The following is a 14,637-nucleotide window of genomic DNA, read 5'->3' on the forward strand; positions in this document are numbered from 1 at the left end:
CCTTCTTTCTTATCCGTTTCTTTTAACCACCCAATTAATCCACGGCCAATGAGTGTTTGTGGCGCATACCTATGGTGTATGCGCCACGAACACTCAGGACAATTACAACCGCCACCACCTTTGTTTTCTCTATTTGTTTTGCACCCCACGTCCTCTCGCAAATCATCCTCGTAACTTAATTAAACCTTCGTAGTACGTTTTTTTATGCAGTATTTCCCGCCGCCCCTTTTCCGCTGCAAGTATATGAATGACCCGCAACCGACGCAACGGGTACGGTAAAATAAAAACCGAAAACGAATGCTCGACGAAATAGCCGCAAGCGGCACAAGCCGCAGTGGTTTCGTATCAGCCAAAACAGTAGGTCACCTAAACCACATTTATGCGTTACAAAATTTTTCTATGTGATCTTTAAGTGAAAAAACACAAGAAATTAGGACATTCGATGGGTTTGCGAAACCATTTGTAGAGGCGTCGGCTGGATCAGTTGATGGGCGGTGTTTTTGACGGCGTTACATGAGATTTATTCATTCATAACAGCACAGATAAATGTGTCTACAGCGAGGACGTTTACCTGGCCCCTGGGCGATGTGGCTCTGACGGAGGGCGCCGCTCGGCCTGGTAAGCAGAGCCTTTTCGCTACGAAGTGATCCTCGAAACCTGCAAACATCGTTTGCATCCAACCAACCTAAGCCTAGTTTTGACTGATCGACAAATCTTACGCGAAATATGGGCGTTTCACGCAGGTTTCGAGACTGGTAAAACTGCCGTAATGTCCGCATGCTTCACAACTTTCGGCCATAAGGTTATCGCAGGCGTCAGTTGCCATCCACCGCCAGAACTAGCGTCTCTAGTACGATCGATTTTGCCGGCTTCGCTGATGCATCCGTGCTCACGCGTAATAGTCGTCACCATTTGTGTCAGTTTTTCCGGCAGATTTAGCGGCGATGGTTAGAGGGTCAGCAGCTGTTCTCATCGTATAGTTTAGCTGTTATGTAAAGATCTGTAACGCAAGTTCTGATTATAACAACGCGGTAATTTACCGTGTTGTTCGTGAAATGTGCGACCAGACGACGCAAACTTCAATCAATTTCGCTCAGCTCATAGCTGTCGTTCACGCTGTGCGCCGACGTCGCTCGATTGCATCCACGTGACCCGTTTTCCTGTTTGCTTATCCTAGTGGTAAACTGCTGTGTCGTAGGTTCAGAGATGGGCGCTTTACTTAGGCAACGAAACGGACTCGTGGGGTATCGTTTGTTCGCGAAACCTGAAGTTATGCTGCGGTTGCAAACATCAGGTCGCCCTAAATCTACATGGGATCTAGTTGAGAGCAACGTTCGAACAGAAGAAAAACGAAGTGCTTATTCGTCCCGTAGCTAAGTGTGGCGAAAAAAAAAATAAATAAATGAAGAGCAGGAAGCATTGAGAGAGAGGAGATCGACTGCAGTGACCTTGAAGAAAACTGGTGCGTGAAACGCAAAAACCTTTAGGTGGGAGCCAGACGTCAACGTTGCCACTACTTGTTTCTTTCTTTCTCGTTACTAAAATAAGCCCATGTATTTTGCAGAACATTTGGTGTGGCCTGGTAGAAGCATTGCTTGTTTTTGCCGGTTGTTTCAGTATTTTTCATTACAATACAGCAACATTGTTTCAGAGTACTGCCTTTTCGCTGGTTGATCAACAGTGGTAGGACAAGGGATGTCACTGGACAGCATCTCAAAAAGTGGGCTTGTCTTTGTCAAAGTTTGTTCAAGTGCGTCCCATCTCCAACTACTCTTCATCATTTCAAGGCTCTGTCTGCCTGTGATAATCGGTCTCGCTTGGCTTTGCACTGGTTGTGTGATTCAGTGATGGAGCGGTGCTACGAGTTGGTGCGTTCAGCAGGGTATTGTTGTAGTAGCCTGTAACTAAGCAAGAGTATTTGCAGGGTTTTGTGAATGTTTCTTGGCGCATTTAATAGTAGTAAATGCATGCAGTATTGTTTCCAGGATGTGACCTTCTCCTTGTCAAGCTGACTGCATCAGCAACACAATGGCAGGGTTCGATCCCTGGGTGATTCCGCCGGAATCTCGGGCGAAATTTGATGCCCAGTTCCGTCAGATGCAGCCTGCGGGAGGCTTTATAACAGGTGAGCCAATGTGAAGGAGAAACTTCATAATACTAGATTTCTCAAACTATGTAGCACTGATTGCATGAAGGCTTTGCAGTAAACTGCGAATGCGGAACACTTGTAGAAGCAAGCAGCTTGTTGCCTCTTATGGTGATATGTGCTTTATTTGCTACTATGCTACTCAGCAGGCAATACTACTCAAGCTGCTGAAGTTGTGGGGTCATAATAGTCTTACTCTGCGCATTTCACAGTGCAGTTGTTTTTGATCTGCAATGCTTTATTCGTAATAACTACCTCTTATTTGACAACTATGATTTGTGGTCATAAGCTTACACCAAATGGCACATTATGCGTACAGTGTTCTGCTTCCAGTATCAGACACACAATGTTTTGGTTGCAAACACAAGTGGTGCACTGTGGCCGCTATTCACAGAAACGTGTTACTCTGCTCATTTAGTGCTAAATAGTTCAAATGTGCAATGCCCTTCCATCTGATAAATGCACCACATTTTGCAGCATAAAAGACTTCATGCTACATCAAATTACATGATGCATATCCATATATTTCATGGGTGATGCACTAATTTTTTGTTTCCGTGTATGAGCAGTTAGAATAATCTCTTCTCTACCTTTGTAACATTGACTACGTATGAGACAAAGTATAGTGGTTGTTGAAATTTGACAAAATGCAATTTAAATGTTAGCTCAAGTAACTTTCCATTGTGCTTACAGGTGAACAAGCCAAGAAGCTGTTCCTTCAATCTGGATTACCACCTGCAGTGCTTGCCAAAGTATGGTAAGTAGCCTGCTGCTTAGGATGAAGTATTGAACATAATTACAATTACAACTCGGGCATGGTTTCAGTCAATTCCTCCCTACATTTTTTCAGCATGTTACCTTGTGACACCATCTTGGGATTGATGAATGTATCTTGCTCTGTTCTTTCATAATGCATCCGCTGAACAGAAAATGGATTGCACTTAGTGTTTATAGCCTACAGCCTTGCTTCTATAAATCGGCCACTTCTCACATCTGTGCATTTGCATGCTTTATTTTTTAGTTTTCGAAACACACATCTTGTTTTTTAACATGCTTCTAGCGATATGCAGTTGTTTTGTAATGTGTACTAATGTGGCTACCTCCTTCCCATGGCATTCCATAACATTCATGTGCAGGACTGTTGAATCGTGCTCATAACATGCGATGCGAGTAAGTAAAGAAACAGGGCCATATTGTCTAGAGCATTAACACATAAATATCACTATTACTTATTCAAATCGCCCTGCTTTTATCCTAACCTTGAGATGCTAGAAAACAAGGCATCTTTTGCCAGTGTAGTTTTTTTTACTTTATTCTTGAACTTGCTGTTCCAATCTGCCTATAGTTCACAGAGCTATGATGTTACCGTCTACAGGTCCTTAGCAGACATGGATGCAGATGGCAGGATAAACCAGCATGAGTTTGCCGTGGCCCTGCACCTAATCCAGATGAAGCTGAAAGGCATTGAGCTGCCAGCAACTTTGCCAGCTTCCCTCCGGTCGCCAACGACATTCCCTACTGCAAACTTTGCTGCCGCCTTTGGGCCCCCACTTGGTGCGCATTATTTTTGGTCCATGTACTATGACTACTGTACACGCTGGAGCATCCTGCATGGTTCAAATAGTTCCGTGGCCCTGTACTGCAGCCTCTGATGTTGGCAACATGTGAATTTGTCATGTAAAAGTAAAGCCCCTGAATTTTAGCTGGTTTGTGCAAGCCTTGCAGCTGAGTGAGCTGGAAAAATAATGTAATTGACCAAGTTGATGATGGGTTCTAGTGTCATGCTCATATGCTACAGGCTCTGTCGAGCAGTCCAGCGCTTCATTCTGTTTGACCTATGAACACATCTCAACTGGACGTGCTTGCAGATGCTACACAGGCCTCGGTTGACTTCGTTTGTCTTGTGCCTTCCAGGACTGTTAATCTGATGCTGTTGAAAAGATATGGCCGAATTGCCTATCCTTGATGATTCACCCTTTCTGTTTCTCTACTGCAGAGTCCGTGGGTTCACCGGTGGCTCAACCTCTAGTCAACACAGTAGCTCCTGTTCCAGGTCCTGCCTTTCCCGTGGTGCCCTCTCCTCCCACCTTGGCTGGCACTCCCCATCCGGCGCCACTGGGCATTCTTCCAGGGTGAGTTCTGTTGTAAGAGCGTTGCAGTCACCTCTGTGAATCATGATGGTTAGCGTAAACAACCAGCGCTGTTCAGTAATACAGTCCAACCGCTTTGTGTCCTATATTTGCCGACTGTTATCGACATTGGCGAGAACTAGATTTGCTTCATTATCTAATAACTAGTTCGTTATATTGAGTTTTGACTGTGCCTAAAATATAGTTGCAGTGGTTGGCTAACAGTGTAGGAGGTCTACGGGCTGTTGTATCACCTACGGGCAACAAAACTAACTATAAAATGCAACTTTCTTGAGCTCTGCAACAAAATATTTAAGCCTTCAGTGTAAGAAAAGCCAAATAAACAGTATATTCTATCAGCTCCTTCTCCCTTTTTTTTGTTTTGTAGAAGGAGTACGATTTTTCAACAGTCATTAGCAGGTGACAGGTGTCGACTGTTTTCATTTTGTTGCTCGTTGGTGGCATGTCAGTCGATTACTTCCCCCCATGTTTATATTTGATAACTAGTTGAAAAGGTGAAGGTCGAACTCTCATTTGTCAAATTTAAGCATCAGAGCCTCGGTGTTGAATGTCGCTGTGATGTCACAAATTTCAGTAAACTTCTTGTATTCAGTCGAATTTAGCATTGGAAGAGTTTTCGAAACTTGCTAGGTTGAGTTGGTTCCTTTGGAATGTAATGTAGTTTGTCTTTCACCCTTTAACTGGCAAGTTAAGAAAGACTTGACCTAGAATGTTTCTATTGCTTTATTTCTTCTTGATATTGTTCAAATGCATACCAAATGAAGTATGAAAGGGTTTCTCTGAAAACTAAGCAACATACAGCGGGTTGAAAATATTATTGATCAGCTGATTAGAGACCAATGTATGGTCCAAAACTTGTTTGGTACTTCCTTTGACAAGTTAAATGTGTGGCTCAGAAGAGAAAAAGAATAACAACTTTTTTAAACAAAGAAAAAAATTTTCGCATTAGGTATAATATGACCACCATGTCTGCTAAGACGATACCAACGAGGTCTTCGAGTTTTGTTGCCATAACATCTGCTGCTGCTCACGGTGGACACTTTTGTGATTACCACTGTTGAGCAGGTACATAAATTAAGGTAAATTGAAAGGCACAGATTTGGTTTTGTATAGCTTTTGCAGTTATTTTTGTAAGGCCAACAAAATTGTTGAGCTGCCAGTTAAAGGGTTAATGATAAACAGTTAACCAAGCTCATGTAGACGCTGTCAGAATTTGATGCCGCAGCATTCTAGTGCAGAAATCTTGGGATGGGTGGCACCACCCGTTTTTTTGTATCCGCATCTTTTCCAGTTTATTAAGCCTTCTTACATTGTGGGAGTGTGGCCTTTGCTGTTCTAGATGCGCAATCTGCTACTAATGCAGCCTAATGTTTATCTTTAGTATCCCTTCTAATTTAAGCTTAAGTTATGGGATTGCAGTGTGGCATCATGTCCTTTCTGTGTGGTTCCTTGCAGTGTCGGTGTTCCACCCAAGCCACCGGCGCCTGCCTTCGTGCCACCTGCTGCTTCCATGCCACCTTCACTGACGGAGTGGGCTGTGCCGCAGCCTTCAAAACTCAAGTACACCCAGCTGTTCAACACGCACGACCGAAGCCGCAGTGGATTTCTCGGTGGCGGCCAGGCTCGCACCATTCTACTCCAGTCAGCCTTGCCTCAGCCTGTTCTTGCCCAGATCTGGTGAGTTGTTTGTTGATGTGACATGTGACGAAAGATCAAGGAAAGGAGAACTGCTGGTAAGGTTTGAATCGCAGTGTTTCAGGGGTAATGGTTCATTTTATTTCTTGCAGTTTGTACAATGTGTGAGGAGGAAGATACGGTAAAGAACTGTGTTGGGGCCATTTGAGACCATCCCCGTGATCTCAAAAAGAAAGCACAGGCTGCAAGCAGCTGTGTTGTTGTGATAACATGCCGTTTCCATTGTCTTGTTTTTCTTATTTTTCTCCTGCATATATGTATTTCGCTGTCATTACTACGGTGCACTAAGACATAGTTATTTATAATGCAGTCATGACTATTATGTTTTCTGCCTCACATATATGTATATGTCTACTACAGTGTTTGATCGTGTGCCAAGGTGATGTTGCCATGTAAGGTCTTTTGGGCCCCGTCAAGCTACTCTCGTAGCTTTTAGTCCAAAAGGACCATCCAATTTCTGTTTCTTTTACTGGAAAATAAAGATTGATTTGATTTGATTTGTGGAGCTAGAAATTTCTATTCTTTAGCAAAATTGTGTTGCAGATGGTGTGGTGGTTTTGAATATCTCAGCAAGCAAGAATTACTTAGTTTCATTTTTGTCTGAAGCCATAAACAAGCAGAAATCTTATTTCCTGATCCACAGATATCTGTAGCAAACGTCTAGTTTAATGGTGTTTTACCAACATGACCAACTTTGCATCTTGCTGTGCTGTTAACCCGTTTCAAAAACCTGGCGCTTCGTCTTTGTCTTTGCAGGAACCTGTCAGACATAGACTCTGATGGGCGACTAACATGCGAGGAGTTCGTTCTTGCCATGCACTTGGTGGACTGTGTGAAAGCAGGGGATGCATTACCAGCCAAGCTTCCTCTGGACTTAATACCACCTTCATATCGGCGCAAGCGGTCAGACAGTGTACAGTCCTCAGGTGCGTGCGCTTTCTTGAGAACCATTGTTTCTGCTCCCACTGTTTATTGCTTCCTCAAGCATTTCTGTGCACATTTTGATTTGTCATCACTGCCCTTTTAGTCTGCTTCTGTACCATCTTGTCTTTTCTTAGCTTTTGTTTTAGTTTTCTTGCCACTGAAGTGTTCTTGTCGCCCTTGGATGCACAAACTGTATATACACTTAGGAAGTGTGTCTAGTAGCAAGGGATCTTTGAACATTTAGCAGAGCATTTGCTGCCATTGTGCTTTATTTTCAAGCATCTCGCTGCAAAGACAAGGTTTGCATTCTGTGCTAATATTTATTGGATACGCAATGTTGCCTGGCCTCCTTGTGTAGCTGTAAGAGAGCCTTAACTGAGTGCATTGTTGCTTGAAAAGTGTGTTGATTCAGTTTGTTTGGTCAGTCGGGCTTCTATCGAGGTCTTCTAGCATAACGCATCTGACAGGCTGTCTTGAAGTACTTGTGATTGACTGCACTTTCAGGTCCCACCTGCTGCAGCTTCTCAGCGATGATGCCATTGTGCTGCTCGACATGAGCTCATAGGTTTGATTCCCAACTGCAGCAGGTGCACACAGAATGCAAACACTTATTTACTCAGCTTTAGGTCCACATTAGAGAACCCTAGATGGTTGAAGTTAATTTACAGCACTCCATCATGATGTCAAGCATAGCTCTCTGTGTTGCTTTGGGGCATTACACCACCTTGTTTGATTTGATTTTCATTTGATGTCAGGTCCCATGCCAGAGTTACTGGGTGCGCTGCCAGGCGAGATGCCGCTCGACGACAAGAACATGGCCACCTTTGAGGACAAGCGGAGGGCCAACTTCGAGAAGGGCCAGGCAGAGCTGGAGAAGCGGCGGCAGGCCCTGCTTGAAAGCCAGCGCAAGGAGCAGCAAGAGAGGGAACGCAAGGAGCGTGAGGAGCAGGAGAAGAGGGAGCGCATACGGTACGGCGCCGCGTAACCATGTTTGCGCCTCGTTAAAACCACGCAGTATTGTGAATGTTACGTGCATAATAGTATACAGACAGAGAGATCACCCTCAACCACCAATTTCATGACTGACTGGTTGCCACAAGCTGTTTTGTACTTGGCAGCATTTGCTGAGGTACCGATGTAAAAAAAAAAAATATCCAGTGCCACTTACACCTTACATCTGATCCTTGGGTATACATTCCGCTGATGATATTGGCACGATATCACAGGCTTTGCATCATTTATCTCTATTTGGGTTCTTCTTGTGAAAGAGGCATTTTTGAAGAGAGCTAAGTGGAATGATTGTGCAGATGTGAACGCATTGTACCAGATTTTTTTTTATTATTTCTGAGCTCAGCCACATGTTTATAAAATACCTTTGACATCACAGGGAGATGGGATAGGTATTTCAAGCTGGCTATGGAAGGGGCGGGGCAGGCACCCATTTTTCCCTCCTGTGCCATTTCCTGGCTTACCAAGTCACTGCTTTCAGTTAGACCTCCTTGGTATCTCTGAAAAATCAACTAGCCGAATGTAAATTTATATTTTGCTCCATTGCTTCTTTGATGCAACAGACTTGTACTTGTTGGAATTCTTGCATTGGTGTGTGACCCTCCATGTCAGGCTAACTTGAGCTTTGAGACAACCACGTGCTTTAATCAGAAAAGCTGTGTGGAATATTGGACTGTTACAGTAGTTGCTTGTATTTTCTTATCCGAGTTCCTGCAATGATGCGCAGAATTCTTTAAGCTTTACCAGGATCAATTCCGGTAAAGCTTTACCATTATAATTTGCGAAGTGTTGCATTAGATACCATATCAATCCAACTGTTCATTTCGTGTCACCTTCACTCGTTGACCAAATCGAACTAGAACCTGTCTTTTCACCAGATTCTGTGGGAGCAAGAAAGTACTTGCCAGCCCATGTCATAGGGAAAAGCCAGCACGCACTCACTTTCCTCTCTTGGCACCAGCACATGTCCTCGCAGGTAGCATGTCGCATTCACAGCTATCACTGTTACACTATTGCGGTAAGCATGCTCATCGACCACGTTTACACGATTCTAATGCGCACCTTTTTGGATAAAAAGTGTGTTCAAATTTGCATGCGCATTACAATCGTAACTAATTCTACTCAAAATCAAAACTGAAACAAATTCTTAATAAAAAAAAAAAGCTCTGTGCAAGGTAGCTAGCCGTACTGCCATCGAACGGACGTTTTTTCTTTTTTTTTCTGCCTTGGTTTGTGGTAGTCATTTTGCAGTTTGCTGTATGTGTGGCATTTCTAATGCATTAGGTGCAACTGAAGATGACTTCCTGTGGTCAGTAGACAGCGAAGAGGAGGTGTCGTCGGACTCTCGATAGTGACTAGCTGCTAGGATTTGGCTGTGTGCGTGTTGGTGTGCCTTTGTATGTTCCAGAAAATTGTTTCAACATCACATGCATCACTCAGGTTTCGTTACTTGATGTGTGCAGTAGAATTGGCACCAAGTAAATTTTTTTAAATGTTTGGGTGGTAATATAACTGCGTGCTACAATAGGTAAAACGGTAGAATCTTGCAAATACAGTATCTCTTTCACAGCGCATGTGTCATAGTCTCACTGGAAGTGTATACTGCATGCTTTCAATAAGGGATAACCCAAATACGCACCATTCACCCTTTCCCTGCTACAGGTGGTGTGATGCGAGCGACCTGTTTTGCTCTTGCAACATCCTATCTGCATGTCCCCCGACAGCTCTATTTCGTTTTGGTTTCCTGTTGTTGTCCCAAGTAAACCCGCTTGCCCAGACCGAATTTGGCGAGTGCAAACATAAGGTTGCGGAAACCGCAAAAATTAAGTCAGTCACTTGGGCCCTACCGGCACGGCGGGCTTCGGATTCTCGTACTGTACTGATTTGCACAGTGTTTCATGTCACATAGATTTCGGCTACAGTTGAGTCTGTCATATTCTTTAGTAACTTTGGATGATATGCTTTCCTGCTTAGTTAGTTTTTTCTTGCACTTTTTTCTGAAGTGTATGAATGAGGTTCTACTCTATTTGTGCCACCCTTTTTTTTTCTTTTTAGTTGCAAGAACATGTTGCCCTGTTTTATTCAATGTTATTTCTGCTATGTAATCTCCCCCTGAGCTTTTTTAGGGTACTAAAATAACTTGAATGTAGTACAGGTCATTTGGCAGTACACAAGAATAAAGATGCAGAACAACACTCATTGGTGTTTCAGTTATCGCTGCATCCTAGTTCTTGCGCACTGCAAAAGTAGCAGGTACCAATAACTAGCCTACAGATACACTATGCTGCAGCACAGGATCGTGTTAGGAACTGTTCATCTTCAGAGATGCTGTAGTTCATGTGTTCCATTTCTACTTGGGCTCTTGCAGACAAGAGCAGGAGAGGCGTCGTCAATTGGAACTTGAAAAGCAGCTGGCTCGGCAGCGAGAGATTGAACAGGAGAAAGAAGAACAGAGAAGAAAAGCACTGGAACAAAGAGAGGTTAGTCACTTTTCCTCTTCTTTGTGATCGTCTTGTATTTTTCACTGTCCTAGTCACATAAGGTCCAGCACAGAGCAGTCACTTAAGCTGCAATGCTGGGGCTTCAGTTTTCTTAACTACATCAGCTAAGTGGCAGCAGCAGTGCATGGGCTCTCTTCGTCATTCCAACTGTGATGTTAATATACGAGTGTCTTAATCTACAACACACAAATTTCCTAATTCACAGTGTTTTTGAAGTGAATGTTTATCGCCATACCTGAAATATCTTTCGGAATTCAGCCATTAGGTCCACACTTGTGAACACAATTAACCTTGCTGAAGAAACACTATTGTTGTGTTCCTTTTCTGAATTTTTGATTATGATGCTGCATGTTGCAAGAAACATGTTAAAACTAAATTTTATTACTCTATCTCACTCTATGTCTGACCTGTGTAATGTAAGAGGATCAAAAGTCAGTCTGATGATTTTTGAAACATTTTACCAGCACAAAATTGAACAGAGCACGAAGAGTATACACAAACACAAGCACAGGACTACAACTGACATTTCTTTGACACTGGGCTACATCAGGCAGAAACCATTTCAAACGTTACATTTATGGCACATTTGACAGCTCGCTTTCCAGCACTCTCGCGGTGTGTTTTGCATTTGGCTGGTTTAAATCGAGCGCTTACAAGACATTTGCCTGGTTCAGCTGGAGACTTGCGCTCCAGCTTGGGGCACATGGAGGGGCTGTCACCTTTGAGCTAGAGCACGATTGAGATTTGCCAATATTCTGGTCACAAAGCTCTTCCTGTTTCCTGTTTCTCTGGGAGCAAATGAATATTCAGTTTGGGCAGGCCTTCTCTGACTTCAATCTTGAGAGGGCTCGACATTGCTGCAAACCGAGTTGGACCACAGTAATAACCAGTGAAATGTACCTTTACTGTGCATGTGTGAAAAAAAAAATTGTTTCTGCCCCATGTAGTGCAGTGTCAAGTAAACGTCTCTAGTAATTCTATTGTAATTAAGTGCTTGCAGGGTTCATTGTCTACTCTGTGTCCCATCTGGTTCTGAGCTAGTAACGGGTATCGCTAATCTAGCGACGACCTAACTCCACGAGCGGCATTGGTTGCACTCTGGTGTAAGTGACCCTTTCCTCCATCTGTCATTCTCTTCTGGCATCAGGCTGCTCGGCGAGAGATGGAGAGGCAACGCCAGCTAGAGTGGGAGAAGCAGCGGATGCAGGAGCTGCTCTCCCAGAAGCAGCGGGAGCAGGAGAACATCAGCCGGCTCAAAGGTCACAGGAAGGCCCTCGCGCTGCAGATTGAACAAGTGGTGGGTGTTCAACACTGTGGCCATCTTCTGGAGTGTGTGCAGAACGGATCTTTGTGAAATCTCACTAAACTGAACTGAAGAAATTAAAGGGAGGCTAGAGAAGAACCCACTAAATCAGTTTGGACCTATAAACTAGTCTCTCAAAACAATTTTCATTAATTTTGCAGTATGAGGTCAATTACTAGAACAAACTCAAGATTAAGATTTCATATTTGAAAAATTTTTTGTCGAAGACTCAGCGCTGATATTTCAGTGGGACATCACACATTTTGAAATATATTTTCCTAATTGGGTCATTGTGACTCAGTGGAAGTTCTTGAAGCTTGCCAAGTTCAGTATTTGACTCCTTTAGAATGCAGTGTAGTCTCTCTCTACTGATACAAAATCAACTAGGTTCGAGCAGTCGCTATCAAAATAATTTCATGGCAAGGTGATGCAGAAACTTCGAAGCAGTGTTCTCATGCCTGTCTCTAGTTGTTGCGTCTCATCAGGTCTACCAGGCTTCCTATTGCAGTGAAAGAGGCCTTTTCGTGTTGCTGGAGTGCACACTAATGCAACTGAACATATATTTCTCTGTAGTGTCACTTTAAAGGATCCATGATACAGTTTGGACAAATTTTGTAGACGCGTAGGGTACAGTTACAGTAAATCATTTACACCACAATGTGTGTGATGTGTCTCGTATTAAGAGAGCTAGGGACGATTACAAGTTACCCACCTCGATAGCCATGCATATTCTCCTCAACTCGTTTGCCAAGTGATTGGGGCGAATCTCCACCTTCACTGGCTCTACGTCATGAAGAGACACCGTGTCGTCTACTTCCAGTTGTCTTGGAGCCAATGCGTGAAGACTCTCCAACCTCTTCACCAGCGACTGGCAGTCGATCCCAAGCGAGAGCTATCGAATCGGCATGCATTACGAACATTCTGTCGCAGCGCTGGGGGGTTTCTGGTATTCTGGTAACCACAGGCGAGCTGGGTGTTTCAATGGATGAGTGAGGGCGTTAACTAAAGCCCCTCCATATTAGTGTTGCTCTCATGAATGAGCTTTGGCATACAAGTACGTGAGTGGCCTGATCAGGCTTAAACATTTTAAACATTTAAATATTACGCTCCTGCCAAAAATTTACAGCAGCAGGAAAGTAGAATACACTTTGTTATTGTTATATTAGTTCTGTGTTTAGTTGAGTTCTGTGCCACCAGGTAGTCGTGAAATGCAGAAATGCAGACTGTTCATGTTTGCGCATCTGCTCATCTCGTGAAACACCCAGGCCCATTCCGCTGGCGTTTGTGTGAATATCGGGCATGCGAAACACTATTGTGGTAGTGATCCTTGGGCGTAAAGTGATGGCCGCAAACGTACAACTCCTGGCGCTGATCGGATACTAATAATCCGATATGCTGCAGCCACTCCACTCATCTGCTGCCTTGCAGAGGACATATTGCCAATCACTATGTTTGCAGCCCACAACGTAAGGGCAAACCATGGTGCTCGCGAAAGAAAGATCGAGATCAACACTGACCATGGAGCTCTCATCAACGCGGAGCACATATAACACAAGTTGCTCTATGCCGGAAGTCTTGAGTGTAGTGATAAATTGTTCTTGTGCATTCTCTTTTTGTTAAATTTTTTTTATAGAAACAAATTGACTAACATTCCAACTATTACAAACATTTGTTCATCATTAACCATTAAGTTGAAAAAAATATCGATGGTGCACCCTGGGCAGCCAATCCGATAGCTACCCTACTGGTGTGATATGGTCACCACGTGTCACCTGGTCAGGGGCATCTGAAAACTCAGTAGCATGCTGTGATTGGTAGCGATGTACATTTTTAGAACCTTAGAATAATTTGCATGCTTTACGCGGTTAGATGCGTCAATTAATGATCAGAAGGACCTACCCTAAGGACTCCATATGTTTGTACAAAATCATCAAAATCGTTTCAGGGTCCCTTTGAGAGTAAAGAAAAAAAAATGCTGGTAGATTCCAAAGTTTCTGATTTTCTTTACTTGATCACTGCAAACAGTACCTATGCTACAGCAGTGACTGTGACTCCAGCATTTGAAGCAGTGTGAAGTGTCTTCCTTTTTCGGTGCAGCATATTGCACTTGCAGCGAGAGCCAACGTGAAGAGTTTCTTTCATGCTCTTCTCCAGCCTCACAACCCCAGGGCTGAAGCCCGCTCATTTCTGCTGCAGGTCATTCTACCCGGCTTGAGGAGTCCGTTTAGGTGGGGACGTACACATTTTGCGCATTTCTTTGCTTGTAATGGTTAACTGCAGTATAAAGCGGGCGTGGAATGTTGGTTAGAGTGCTTGGCTTGATTTCACATAAGCACTCGTTGGATGCCCCACACTGCAGTTAAATTAATTTCATGCTTTTAGTGAGTTATTCGAAATTCTTGCAAATGAATGGACATGTTCAGCCTACCATCTACACCCACGTAATGAATGCACTTTTTTCCTAATATACCGAAGCAAAGTTGGGGGGTGGGTTCATTGTGTGGGGTAAATTCCATGGAGACATTTTCGAAACAAAAATTGAAAAGTAAGGCAGTAATGATTTGGAACATGCATAAGATAACCATATGCAAACCAAAGTTCACTCTGCATCGAAACCACTAGACCTGCTGTTCAGGTCGCTGGCTGCTTTATCCACTTCGTGGTTACACCACAGAAGAAAGACCCAACGCGTCAGCCATGCGAAGCCAGTGCGGTCTAGGCCAATCGCGTGCGGTGAAACTGAATGGATGCTTCGAACAGCGATCTCTGATCACACCTCAGCTTGTCATCGCAGCCGCTTCCGGCCGTCTGCCATTATTGCAAGCATCGCGTTGAAGTGCGCACCTGTTTTGACGCGCACACTGTGTGCATTTCTTTCCTCGACCGTCCTGCTCATCGGCATGTCAGAGT

The 14,637-nt window shown here is 43.8% G+C and overlaps 1 protein-coding gene across 1 annotated transcript in view; it reads left to right on the forward strand.

The window, feature by feature from the left end:
- Positions 1 to 349: 349 nt before the first annotated feature.
- Dap160 (dynamin associated protein 160) overlaps positions 350 to 14,637 on the forward strand; it is an 88,292-nt gene continuing 74,004 nt past the window's right edge. The window contains exons 1-10 of the mRNA XM_075696463.1: positions 350 to 618; positions 1,986 to 2,125; positions 2,840 to 2,903; positions 3,522 to 3,700; positions 4,143 to 4,278; positions 5,752 to 5,973; positions 6,748 to 6,917; positions 7,671 to 7,884; positions 10,292 to 10,403; positions 11,572 to 11,721. Of these exons, the coding sequence (XP_075552578.1) occupies positions 2,029 to 2,125; positions 2,840 to 2,903; positions 3,522 to 3,700; positions 4,143 to 4,278; positions 5,752 to 5,973; positions 6,748 to 6,917; positions 7,671 to 7,884; positions 10,292 to 10,403; positions 11,572 to 11,721 (1,344 nt within the window). The 5' untranslated portion in view covers positions 350 to 618; positions 1,986 to 2,028. The remainder of the gene's footprint in view (positions 619 to 1,985; positions 2,126 to 2,839; positions 2,904 to 3,521; positions 3,701 to 4,142; positions 4,279 to 5,751; positions 5,974 to 6,747; positions 6,918 to 7,670; positions 7,885 to 10,291; positions 10,404 to 11,571; positions 11,722 to 14,637) is intronic.

This window comes from Dermacentor variabilis, chromosome 6 (genome assembly GCF_050947875.1).
Source record: "Dermacentor variabilis isolate Ectoservices chromosome 6, ASM5094787v1, whole genome shotgun sequence".
In the NCBI taxonomy this organism is placed as follows: Eukaryota; Metazoa; Arthropoda; class Arachnida; order Ixodida; family Ixodidae; genus Dermacentor; species Dermacentor variabilis.